Raw genomic sequence first — 12,983 nt, 5'->3', positions numbered from 1 at the left:
TAGACTAATCTGAAGTTCGCGCAAGGGCAGATGGGAATTGTAGGCATGGCATGATAACATATAGGCTACCTCTATGAGAATCAGTTATTTTAGCTCTAGCACTACAAGTTAAGAAATAGTTCAATTCAATGTATTTACTTAAAAACCAAACTTTTGAACGATGAAACAACCCATTTTGTAGCCTTTTTTCATTTGACTTTTATTGAAAGACTTGCAAACAGCCACAGTTTACATAGGGACAAAATAGTAAGTCTAGACTTGTTGTGAGGAAGGGCACATAAGCGGGTGTGACATAGATCCAAAAGCAGAATACATTTCAGAAATACCTTTTATACAGGGTCAGTAGCGCTGGACAGTATCCAAAAAACGGTACCAAATTAATGTGTTGACAAAAAAAGGGGGTGGGCGGGTAGGGGGAGTGTTTACAAAGTGTCTGGCCAATACTTTTGGAGAGCTTTGGAAAAAAAGGGTGTTTGTGTATATTTGCAAACTCTTTTTACAATATCTTTCACATAAAGATTTTTCTAAACTTGCCAACGGGTGTGGAGCAACTCACAAGACTTTTAGTGACATTTCAAGTTTAAATACACTATATAATATTACAAATCAACATCTTCAGCAGCCATTGAAAGGGCCTGGTCAGATCAGCTTTCCATACTTCCTAGTACAACTGTGTGGCTGCAAGCTCATGATTTTGCAACATCACTCAAAGAATAAATTGCTACATAAAGAAAAAGAGAACGAGAAATAAGGAAATGGGATGAGTTGATTGGAAATAAGTTGATGTCAGTGTGGGGTTAACAAAGTTTACAACATGGGAGTACAGCAAGTATTAGGAACCCAGTATGTTTTTACAGTTTGTAATAAATAATTCCAGTAACTTAGTTGTCAACTCTTACTTACTAACTACTGTTTACCAGTATTCTCAAAATGAAAACAAAGCCAAACCAAACAACACTGCATGGTTACTTTTCTTCTTGGGAGCAGATGGATGACAGGCTACTTCTGGATATGAGCGTGTCTCAAATGTTAACCATAAATACAAGGTTCCAGGTGTTTTGTATTGCATCGTGCACACCTGCTTCATAGCCCCCTGCTCATATCAGCTCTGGGGGACTGGCTTGAACGAGCTGCATCCCTCTGTCCATCCCTGTCGTCCTGCTCTCCTTCAGCCTGGGGTGAGGAGAGTGTGGGTGGGGAGGGTGGGGGATAAGAGGGAGGAGGGATAGTCAGGCGAGGGAGGGACGGCAACACAGGCCTGGGAGCAGTTGGAAGAGGCGGAGGAGTGGCAGAGGTGGCGTTGGAGGCGCGTTGCGAGGAGCGCATGCGGCAGGTGGCAGGCGAGCTGTGTGTGCTCCGAGCACGTGGCGTCTCAGCGGGGCAGTCACTGATTTGCTCTAGCAGCGAGGGCATGTCTCCCTCGATCTTCTCCAGCACTGCGGCCATTTGCTTTTCTATCTGCTCGATCACACTATCCATTTGCCAGTCGCTTGTGGTGCTGCACCCGCTTCCCCCATGCTGTAGCCCCGTCCCATACATTCCTAAGCCTCCACCACTTGTATAAAGGGAGCTGTATGGACTAACATAGCTCCCTGCCATCCCCATCCCTACAGGGCCAACTTCTGGGTTGTATGGAATGGCATGTCGGCCCAAACTAGCAGAGCTGCCTATTGTATAGCAACCCTGTCCTGTCGCAGGAGGACCTGCCTTTGCTATGCCATACTCAGCACTGTATCTGTCAGTTCTCCTGGCATCCCTATTCCCTTTATCCAAGGGGCTATCATCGGCCCTTAACCTTACTCCTAGACCTACATCCAGCCCAGCGGCAGGCCCAATTGTCGGAGTGACCGTTGCCAGCGATCTCTCTGCCACTGCGTCAGGTACTTGTGTCTGACACCAGCTTTCGTCAGTCTCATCCCTCTGCGTGGCTGGCCTCTTCTCTGGTGAGGCTGTCGCAGCAGCCATGCCTGAGGGTGGAGTACCATGGAACGTTGCAGCCATCTTACGTTTGCTGCTGGGATCAGGGGAGGCGGATGCGTGTTTTTTGTCAAGGTTAGTGCCTGAAGAACCGTCTGACAGCTTGGACGGGTCAGGCTTTATCACTGGGGTCGGTTTGGCTTCTGGAACAACTTTACTTTGACCCAAGTTGGCAGCCATTTTCCTGGTTCCATCGCCCGCTGCCTTCTTTGAGCAGACCTTATCAGGCTCCTCTGGTGGGAGTTTGGGGGCTGCATTCGATTGGCTTTGCTGACAGAGAGGCTCCTGAATATCTGACGGGGAAGTTCCGACAGATGGGCCTATGTTCATCTTTACCTCATCCTGTTTGTCTTCGACCTTACCCCTCCTCTCAACCTGGTCCAAACCTTCTGTCATACTTTCAAGAGTAACCTCTAAAGACAGACTACTTGAAGTCCCCCCTCCATCAGTCGTCCCTTTGTCTCCCTCATCACTCGTCCCCTGGGACACGCCCCCCTCACCATCTCCAGCCTCTTCACTGGCCTGAACCTCGGCGGAACTGTCAGTCATTGCCTCTGAATTCTTCAATCGTTGCATGAAAGTGGTGACACGGATGGCTTTCTACAAAACAGACAGAGGCAAAGAAAAAGGAGAGAAGGATAGCGGTGTAAAGAGAATCAGATTCACAGAATGTTGCTTTTTCTTCATCAACACCATATGTACTTTCCTTTGATAACTGTAGTTGGTTATCGCAAAGCATAGAGAATGAGCTTCGAAAACAAGCATTTGACAAAAAACCTGTCAAGACACCATGATTTTGCATCATCATACTAAGCGCTGCGATGTGACTCATGTGAAGGGAACAGTGCAGTAAGATAAGTCTCAGTTGTGTACTTCCAGGAGGTTATGACATATTGTACCCTGGTTTAAATCAATCTCAAGACTCACTCTCCCCAAGCCACTCCTTGACTGCTTTGCTGACTGGAAAAGGTAAGTGGACAGATAAGTGTAAACACAACTCCCTTCCTTCATTCTTACATCCATCTGACTCCTTTTGATCTGCAAACACTGAAGGAGTTGGAGGAGATGTGCGAGCTTAGAGGTTGCTTCTAAACCAGGGAATGGATTCTCTGGAAGTGAAAAGCCATTTGGACACAGAAATGTCACCGGATACAACACGACTTGACTCAGCAGCTTTTGTATAGCTTCAAGTACGACTTGAATGTAACACAGAGGTACAGTATGGGGCAATGAGTTAGGATTCATGTAAGAGGGATGACAGAGGGCCTTACACTTCAAATCACTGCAGTTCAACAGTCCACAGTGGCCTATAAATCTGATATCCTTTCCATTTCTCCCGCTCTACACAAATATAGAAAAACTAGACAATTAAAGAGCAAACCCTCTTCCCTGTTGCTGATCATTATCTTTGGTTTTTACCAATCTAGTTCCATGGACTAGTGCAGATGAGGAGTGAGAAAGGAGCAGAGCGGGCCACATTGAACATCTGGGTCTAATCCGATGAAGAAAAAGTGGGGCAAAGAGGATGGATCTCTTCTGGGACAGGCAGAGTGACAGTGGGCAGAAACAGAGCTTATGAGGAGAGTTTCGCCAGCCCGAACATGTTCAACACATCTCAAGGCTGACACTTAAACCAGGGCTATGTCACAATTGGTTGATTACTATAGTCAGTTTTTCCAACAGAAACCTCTTTTTAATTCAAGAGGGCGATCAGCCATTACAGAGATGTTATCTTATTGAATCATGCCGGACTAAAGGCGAGATACTCCCCAGGCTCTGTCCTTCCACTCTCCCTCATAATGTACTACAATACCTTCAACTCCTAGGAACCACATGGGGAAAGAGAGAAGAGGGTTATAACTATTACTTATAAGGTCATCTGAACTTCCCACTTCTTGGTCTTCTGTATTCAAAACCACAGGATATCCTTAAGGCCATCACCACATCATTTGCACAATTATACTGAGCTAAAAGCACACTGTGAAGCTATCATTACAAATGAAAAATTATCATTGGTGTTGTTTTGACTGTAAAGATCTTTAAATTCTCCCTATAGCCTTTATTCCATTTCTCCTCCTTGTCCTCTGCTGCTTGCTTGACTATATTATCACCAACTTCATTTACTACTGCAGAAAGAGAGTGAGAGTGTATTCGTACCCGCCATTTGGCCTTCGCAAAGTTCTTCTCAAACTGGGCACACACGCCATCCTTAAGGTTCTTCTCTGATGCACCATTCCCTGCAATCCTGGCAGATGTGACAAACAATCAGAAAAATGAGTGCAAGCCCTGTGGATGTGTGTCAAAATACTTTGCGCTCCTGTGATCGTGTGCTTATGTTTTTACCATTCATGCCAAAGTGCATCCTGCGCTGTGATTCTCAGCATCTGATCAACCTCCATAAGCCGACAGACGAGCTCCTTAGCTAAGGTAGAAACAACAACAGTTCAGTTTAGGGGGCACCATGTACCAGCACATTGAACAGTCAACAGAGTATGTGTTGCCATCGTGTGGCGGAGTATGTACCTGCAGGTGATATGTCATCCCAGTACGGAGTGTCAAACTCAAATTCACCGGCAACAATGCGACAGAAAATGATGCGATTGTGCAGATCTGTGTTCTCCTCCTCTGTATCATCATAAAAAGGGGGGTTGCCTGATAAGCTGCACAAAGAGGAACATACAAAAAGAGACAGAGGAAGGGAAGTTGTTGTTGCTGTTAAAATAAAACAAAGCAATTATTCTGCTGAAGTGTTTGACGCTGTTCAGTTTTTTGTATTGTCTTGACTCACAGTATGAACATGATGACACCCACAGCCCAGCAGTCCACAGGACGACCATACCGGTGACGGGCCACCACCTCAGGAGCTGAGAGGCAGTAAAGAGGTTTGCAGAGTGAGTGAGAGGAAGACAGATTGCATTGGCCAGGGTTTTCATTTATAAACCATCACACCGCATTCGTAATTCAACCCCTCCACAGACAGGAGCTTGATCTCTTTTCTTCTCATTCCTTTTCCCGTCAGGGCCTCTGTACCCAGTCCTTATTTATTTGTCTAATTACTCAGCTCAACATTATGAATAACTGTCCCGACCATTCACTGGAGAGAACCAGGCCAAAGCACAGCTCTGTGCTTCAAGTTGGCCTCACATGAACCTCAGAGAGAGAGAGAGAGAGAGAGAGAGAGAGAGGGAGAGAGAGAGGGACAGAGAGGGACAGAGAGAGAGAGTGCGAGAGAGAGAGAGAGACAGTATAAAGGAGATCAGAGGATAAAAAGAGAGGAGGTGTGTGAGGAGGAGGAGGGTAAGATTTTGATTCTTTCAATTCTGTGTTCACTGGGTTTCATGACCTTTAATGATCTTTAAAAGCACAGGGGAGCAACAAACTTAAAAAGGTAAAGTTTGCCCGCAGGCCCAAATTCACAACACATGGTGAAGCTATTGAAGGATGCAGAAGGGGTTGAGAGATAGAGACAAATAAGAGACAAAGTTATATATGAAAACAGAACCACAACAACAGTGGTAAATAGAGGGTAGCCTATACTACCTAGGTATTCTGGCGTTCCACAAGGCTCTGTGATGGGTCCGTTCTCAAACTTGGATAGGTAGAAATCTCGCAGGACTACTTTTTTGTGGTTGTTTTCTGTGTAGTACATCAGGTTTTCCAGCTACAAAACATGAAGAGAGAGAGTAAGTTTTCCCATGCAAGTACACACAGGGCCTACACCGTCCTATTCATTCAGTCATTAAGGGACAGCTCATTGAACCAGTTCAGTGCTACACATTTCTAGGAATTGAAAATCAGATACATTTCAGGAAAAGTTTAACATGTCATTACATGTTTTTCATGATTTGTAAGTCGTGTTATGATCTTGTTGAAAATATAGGGGTGACGTCAGGATGAAAACAAATCTCTAAAGTACAAACTGTCTTCAAGAAGAAATGAATCATCAGGTAAATCAATACAGCACTGTATTATGTATTTAACTAAACATGTTATTGTTTGGCAATTAAGGGATAGTAAAGAGGCAAATAAAAAAATTAATAAAATAATACTTTTACATTTTAATACTTAATACTTAGATAAATTCACTTCTATTTCTGCACTGATCTGAAATTATCATTTCAACAACTTTCGTGGCTTCACATTATATTATGAGTCCAGACAATATAGGCTGAAGGTAAATCCCAGCTTCTACCATTAGGTGGAGTCAGAAGCCCAAGACATGCTGTCAATCCTTCCTAATGGGTTGATAATGATGGCTAAAGATATTAATCTTTCTGTATCACTAGAGATTGCATAAGCCATAAAGACAGTGTCTACTCCCTTGCTAAAATGCTATCAAATGTTGAGTCATTAACTGAGATGGCAATAGGTGCAATGCTTTTATGTCTCTGCATAGATAGACTATGCTGAAGATTGCTCTCCGAGGTCTGGCGGCAAAGGTCTTTTTGTTGTAATTCTTCCTTTGTTTGTAGAGGTAAGTTGGCAGTCTTTCTATATCGCTGTATTGCAATGACACTTATCGCAAACAGTCACGCACATGCCATAATGTAGGGAGAGGGAAATATGAGAGTGAGTATTTACCTTCAGGTTCCTGTGAACTATGTTGAGGGAGTGTAAGTATGCCACAGCCTCAAGGACTTGTCTGATGACATTGGAGGCGTCTCTCTCTGTGTAATTCCCCTGGTCCAGAATCCAGTCGAATACATCCCCTCCTGTGGCACTGAATGCAGTCAAACAAACACACACGCATACATAAACGCGTAAAAACATCAGTACACACATAACCAAATACACTTATTAATGCAAGTTGGTGCGACTGTTAACAACATGTTGCAGCACAATAATACAATTTGGGCTTTCAGTAACACAGTTATAAAAAGCCCTGTGAGTTTTTTTTTGTCCATTGGTAAGGCAATCTGCTTTCACAGGCCTTAAGCTAGCACTGCAGAGCAATTAAAAGCTATAATATTGGTCATTAATCTAAAATACTTGGTTAACTTTGGAGAGTTTATAAACGATGGGTGTGATAATCATGAATCGCCCTCGGCAAGGGGACTATTGCCTGGGCAAAAGTGTGAGCTATAAACAGACACCACCGATGCGGATGCAGATGTCTGCAATCACTTTGAGTCTGTCTGTAGTTAAGTAACAGAAGGGAAATAAGTTGTCCACTCAGCTTCGATCAATGTTATTGCTTTCTATTAAAGTTGCAAATGTTGAAAAATGCACTAGTCACGCGTGATGTGGTTCAGGGGCCCACTCTGGCGTATCGATCCCAAGCTCTCTGTAGAGACACTATTATGGCAGAGAGGTGCTTCAAGAGCACTGAGTAATGTTGAGTGTTACTAAGAGTAAATATCTCATAGAATCTAACACCTTCCTCTGTTGCTGAGGGGTGCAACAGAGCGCATAGTAATAAGAGGGTAAACTCAACTCCTACCCTCCAGCTGACGGATTTGTGTGTTAAGGTGCATGCGGCACACACACAGACAGACAGACAGACAGACAGACAGACAGACAGACAGACAGACAGACAGACAGACACGCACACACACACACACACACACACACACACACACACACACACACACACACACACACACACACACACACACACACACACACACACACACACACACACACACACAGAAGCTTAAGTACAAGAAAGATACATAGAGAAACAGTAAAAGAAACACTCACAGTTCCTGGATGATGAAGTACTCTTTCCGTGTCTGGAATGTATCTATCAGCTGAAGGATGTTTGGGTGGTTGACCCTTAAAGAGCAAAAATAAATCATGGACAGTAACCTCACAACACTGAAGGGACAGACATGCAGCTGAAGGCTGCTGTCCAATCTCTGGCTTTTAAATACATATAACATTGGGTACTCATAGCAATATCTTCAGCTGTGTAAATATTTAAAAAACATTGCAAAGTAGAAATAACAAACACCTATTAGGCTTCCATTTTTACCCGCAGTTGTTTTTTATGGATCGTGTGAAATATGTATAGATTTCAAATGACATTCTCTCAATCCCCACCCCCATCCCCCACTCTCCACCTTTTTCCCTCCCTCAATCATACACCCATCTGTCCATAGAATGACTGCGTACAATTTCAGGATCATGATTTCGTTCTTGGCAGCCTTGCGGACTTTCCTGCCGTCTTTCTTGAGGAATTTCTTGCAGACAAACACCTTGTCTGTCTGTCGGTCCTTGGCCAGGCACAGTTCGCAAAACTCCTTCCTACGCATGAAGGGAAAAAAATAGAAAAACAGAAAGAAAGACAGACATTACAGTAACACAGACATACAGAGAAAGGCAGAACAGGGAAATGTAATGTTGTACACCAAATTAGTATTGATCCTTTTGAGAAAAGACAGCATAATATCGAAGGAGACACTGGCGGTTTTGGGAAAATAAAGTGAAATAATTCACATGGAGAGTCATTGGATGGAATAAATGGGCCATAAAAAGTCAATCTAAAATGTTTCTATTGCTGCCATCAGCTGGCTATCCAGAATTGTATGAATGAATATGCAATTCTGGCAATATCTACTATCTATTTTGTTTAAATTTGCATCTCATTGAGAACCAACAATCTAGATGTTGGATGAAGCCAAGGTTAAAATATTTAGTCAATTTTTTCAATATACAGTGTCCAAAGTTTTGACAGAACTGATTTTGAATACAACCTTTCTTCATTTTATAGATAATAAAAAAGACTATTAACAGGTATTAAAAAGGCCTATTTTAAGACAAAAATGTATGATGAATGAGACAATTACGTAACAAGATATGAACACATACTTCTGTAATAACTTTGAGAATTATTGCAGGAATGATTATGGAAAGTTGATGTAAGTGCTTTAGAAGTTAAGATTTTGTTTTAGAGTATTGAGAAACATATTTTGGGGAATAATGATGATATAGGAAAAAATATACACACAAACAAAAGTTATGGTAAAATAAACAGCTAAATGTACATCTTAGACATTGTACTTATATGACAGAAGGCATTTAATGGAAGTGAAGCCAAAAGTCTCAAAACTGACCAGTGCTTGAAAAAACTATACTTGCCCCTCTCACCATAAATTACAGTGTTTCACATTATATCATTCATTTAATTTCTGAAAAATACTATCAGAAAATGCAATGGTCCTCCATGCCATGTTTATCTTCATGGTTTTCATAAAACATTTAAAATAGTACATGCACAGGAAATGTCTGCACTTAATTCTGAGTCTGTGTGTGTGTGTTATATAAAAGATGAGCAGAAATCTCTGAGGCCAGATGCTGATGTTGCCATATGGCCTCTTAGACTGATTGGTGCATGTGTGTGTGTGTGTGTGTGTGTGTGTGTGAGTGTGTGTGTGTGTGCCTTTAATGTGTCAAGGAGAGGTGTTAGGGAGAATAAAGAGGCCAGATTTCATCCAGTCGAGCAGCAGAAGGAATTTTCAGAGCTCTTTGAAAATATGTCCAAAAGATTATTTTTTTCATGACACAGAATATTTAAACTGCCAAAAATACTTGAGAATTTCAAAAGTTTGTTGCAAAGATATTACAATTAGTTGGCTAAAGTCGATTAAACAGTAGCCTCCTTCCGTTACCTTCTGTCATTCCTTCAGTGAAACTGTTTGATATGCCAAACCAAATCTACAGGGGACTCGATCCAATTTTAATAATGCATGAAGAGAATAAAGACCATTTGGGAATATTGGTATGTACACAAATTCAATATTGGAGCGGAGGAAAAAGGGATCCATGCATGAAGCTTTGTGTTACTTACGCGCGGAGGACTTGTCCGATCTCATATTTGTCCGTGATATCAGACATGCTATCGTATGAGCGCCCATCTCGCAGGGCAAGGCACCCAAATGGCATGACGGCATTCACCTATAAAGTGAAGAAGAAGACATTTCAATCATTGCACTCACTAAAGTGGGGAGTGTTAGGCATAAATCCTTTTGATGACACCTTTAGGTAACAGACAGATAAAGGGAATTGCAGAGCAGCATGGGCAAGCATACAAAGGAGGAAAAGAGGTACTGATGAAACATTATGAAAGGCTTCTGTGGTTTAATTCAAAGACACACAGGAGAGCCTGCTTCTATTATTGCCTCGAAAGTACACAGTACATGTGAGAACCACGGATACACCCAAGTCAACTTCTGAATGAATCTGGAGGCTATAATGGTGATGGCAGCCTGGTTGCCTGCCAGCCTTGTCAACAGACAGTAAGCTATCCACTAAGCTTCTCTCTACCCTGCTAAAGTCTGCCGATTCTGTACAACGTCTGTCAAGTTCAAGTTAAACTTTATCTTTAAAGGGCAGTGTCCCTGTTTCCCTAAAGCAGCTGGCTTCTACAGCAATCCCTCCAGCCACGAGTCACACTGACAGCACTAGGGGTTTAATGACTTCTGATCTAGATCAGTCTTTCATGACCTCTGAACATCAATCCGGAAGTCAGTATTAATTTTTTTTCCCCTTTTCACCTCATTATATATATACGCACTGTGCAATTCATATCCAGCCTTAAAATAGCTTGTGACCCCACAGGAGGTCCCAACCGCCCAGGTAGAAAATCAAGGTTCTAGAAGTGAATCAGCGATCGATAAACCATCTCACCACAGTCCTCGGGCAATCCTCACCCACATCCTTTCACACTCCATCTACTGTAGAGGACAGATTCCCTGGAAGCTTCAGCCATCTATCGTTAGGATTCATCTCCTCTCCTAAACATATGACAAGAGCCACTTCTTTTGGCTCATTCATTTATTTATTTGTTTTGTCTCAACTTTGCTCTAATGGAGTGTTCTACAGACAGTTTATCCTCTGTCTGTGCCGGGGTTTGGGACCACACTAAAGCAAATCCAAAACCAGGAAATATGTGAGAGCAGGGAATGGGACTTTTTAGATGGAGCTTTGATTGATGTGAGTGATGCCAGAGGCTGCTGGTAATGCTGGTAATGCTTGTGTGTGTGTACGTGAGGAGGAGAGACAAAAAGGAAGGAACTGAGAAAAAACTAAATATGAGATGTGATGGTGAGGAACAGGAAAAGAAAATAAATCTTTAAGGGTAATAACATATTGTGGGTGCTAATTTGCGATAAAGGAATGAACATCAATGATGGAAAATTCCCCCTCTGTGTGTGTGTGTGGGTGTGTGTGTGTGTGTGTGTGTGTGTGTGTGTGTGTGTGTGTGTGTGTGTGTGTGTGTGTGTCTGTGTGTGTGTAGTATCACCACAGTAGATGATGTGGCCAGAGGTGCTTCTGATCTTTGCTGGAGGCGGGGCTAGAGAGTCCTGTGTAATCCGAGTGCTGGCCCTAATCTCTAATCTGTACCCCTAATCCAGATAGCTGTTGAATGCACTGTGTGTGTGTGTGTGTGTGTGTGTGTGTTTGTGTGTGTGTGTGTATGTGTGTGTGTGTGCATGAGTGTGTGTGTGTGTGTGCGCGTGCATGCATGAGTGTGTGAGTCCGAACGAGTACAAAGGTTGATGCTGATATGTCACATGTGCAGATATAAATTTGAGCATGTGTAGATGTGTGTCCATATGTGCGCACTTGCTCCAGTGTAAAGCCCCAGTGAGGCTGTAGGCGTAGGGAATTTAGAGGTGGGTTGAAAAAAGGCCTAGTTTTGCCAGAAGACTACAGTATGTCAGCACCGCGACAGCGAAAGTGATGCTGGCTTGACATGAATGGAGCACACCCTTTCTTGTAGGAACAAAGTCCCCTCGTAAACAATATAGGTACAACTGCCACGCAAAACTTATGTTTGTCATCTAGGGATACGTCCGACAATAACTTTACTAGATTACACAGTTCTGAGTTTAATTTCTTCTTTTAAACTCATACCCTGCTGGACACCATACATACACTATCTAACTAAGAGACACTGATTTTTTACTTAGATTGCCCACAAATCTCCAATGCTGACGGTTCACAGTTCAACACATCAGCAGCTTAAACTCAAAGTGAAGCTCCTCCCCTTTTTTATTTTAGTTTCCCAAAGGTTTGAAAGGGATCCTGTCTTGCTGTGTTTTGGATGAGCAGATACATCCATTCACTGGTAATCGTTTCTTGTACTAAAACAGATATGTTTAAGAACACTATACTTACAGAAGACTGAGTCAGAACGAAACCTTCAGGTTGACTGAGAGTAGGAGGCGATATGGGAGCATATACGTAAGAACACAGATGAGAAGTTAGGAGTGGAGAAGATGGGAGGTGAGAAGTGATGGGAACAGAGAAGCAAGGAGAAAAGGTACACCATGAGTAAGTGGATATAGAAAATACACCAGAACAAAGTGTAAAACACAGAACTGCAGAGGCAGATTGAGAGTGCCTCTCAACTTCACAGCTTTTCAACTATGTGCATGTGAATGTTTGCGCAGGTGAATGTGTTTCTGTTTCTGAATGCGCATGAGGGTATATGTGACAACATGCAGGCTCTGTGCGATAATGTGTCGTGTGACTTGTGGTTGTGAAGGTATACAGATCTAACCGATACACCATACGAGCACCCCCCAAATGCACCATTTTAAGTGCTTAAATAAGGACGTACATGCATTTAGACGTATTCCGTTTTGGGTGGCAGTGCACAGCGCTCAACACTAGGGACACCTGTCGCGATTCATTTGTTCAAATTTCCTGGGTCACGTGACGTAAACAAAGCAGATTTTCCATGTGTGGTAATGCTGCTACACACTCAGGCCAGCTACCTTCGCAGGTCTACCGGAAGGTAACCAATCACAACGGAGTGGGTTTGGTGGGAGGGAGCGAGTGGGCGGAGAAAGACAAAGCCGAGTGTTGACAGAGACTGCAGAAAGCCCCCGGATGACAGGAAGAGTTTCCCGACAATCTACATAGTTTTCTGGGCGGTGATTTGTGTCAGGCTGCTCTATAGGAGTCATTAATAAAAAAATTAAGACCAGAAAAGTAGTATAATAGGATTTAATCAAATGTATTGCTTCAGGATAAACCCCTCAAGATATAGGCCTATC

At 42.9% G+C, this 12,983-nt stretch overlaps 1 protein-coding gene across 1 annotated transcript; it reads right to left on the bottom strand.

Annotated features, from left to right (window-relative positions):
• Positions 1-1,083: 1,083 nt before the first annotated feature.
• camkvl (CaM kinase-like vesicle-associated, like) lies at positions 1,084-9,861 on the bottom strand (the record flags this gene model as incomplete). Its single annotated transcript, XM_080031840.1, has 10 exons — positions 1,084-2,577; positions 4,135-4,222; positions 4,321-4,399; positions 4,501-4,637; positions 4,766-4,841; positions 5,518-5,638; positions 6,559-6,697; positions 7,678-7,752; positions 8,092-8,223; positions 9,767-9,861. 10 exons carry the CDS (start codon positions 9,859-9,861, stop codon positions 1,084-1,086), a joined length of 2,436 nt encoding a protein of 811 aa, XP_079887966.1.
• Positions 9,862-12,983: the final 3,122 nt, after the last annotated feature.

The sequence above is a fragment of the Ammodytes marinus genome (genome assembly GCF_949987685.1).
Source record: "Ammodytes marinus genome assembly, chromosome: 7".
Lineage (NCBI taxonomy): Eukaryota > Metazoa > Chordata > Actinopteri > Uranoscopiformes > Ammodytidae > Ammodytes > Ammodytes marinus.
Note: the sequence above shows the minus strand (reverse complement) of the source record. Positions and strands in the feature narration are given on the sequence as shown.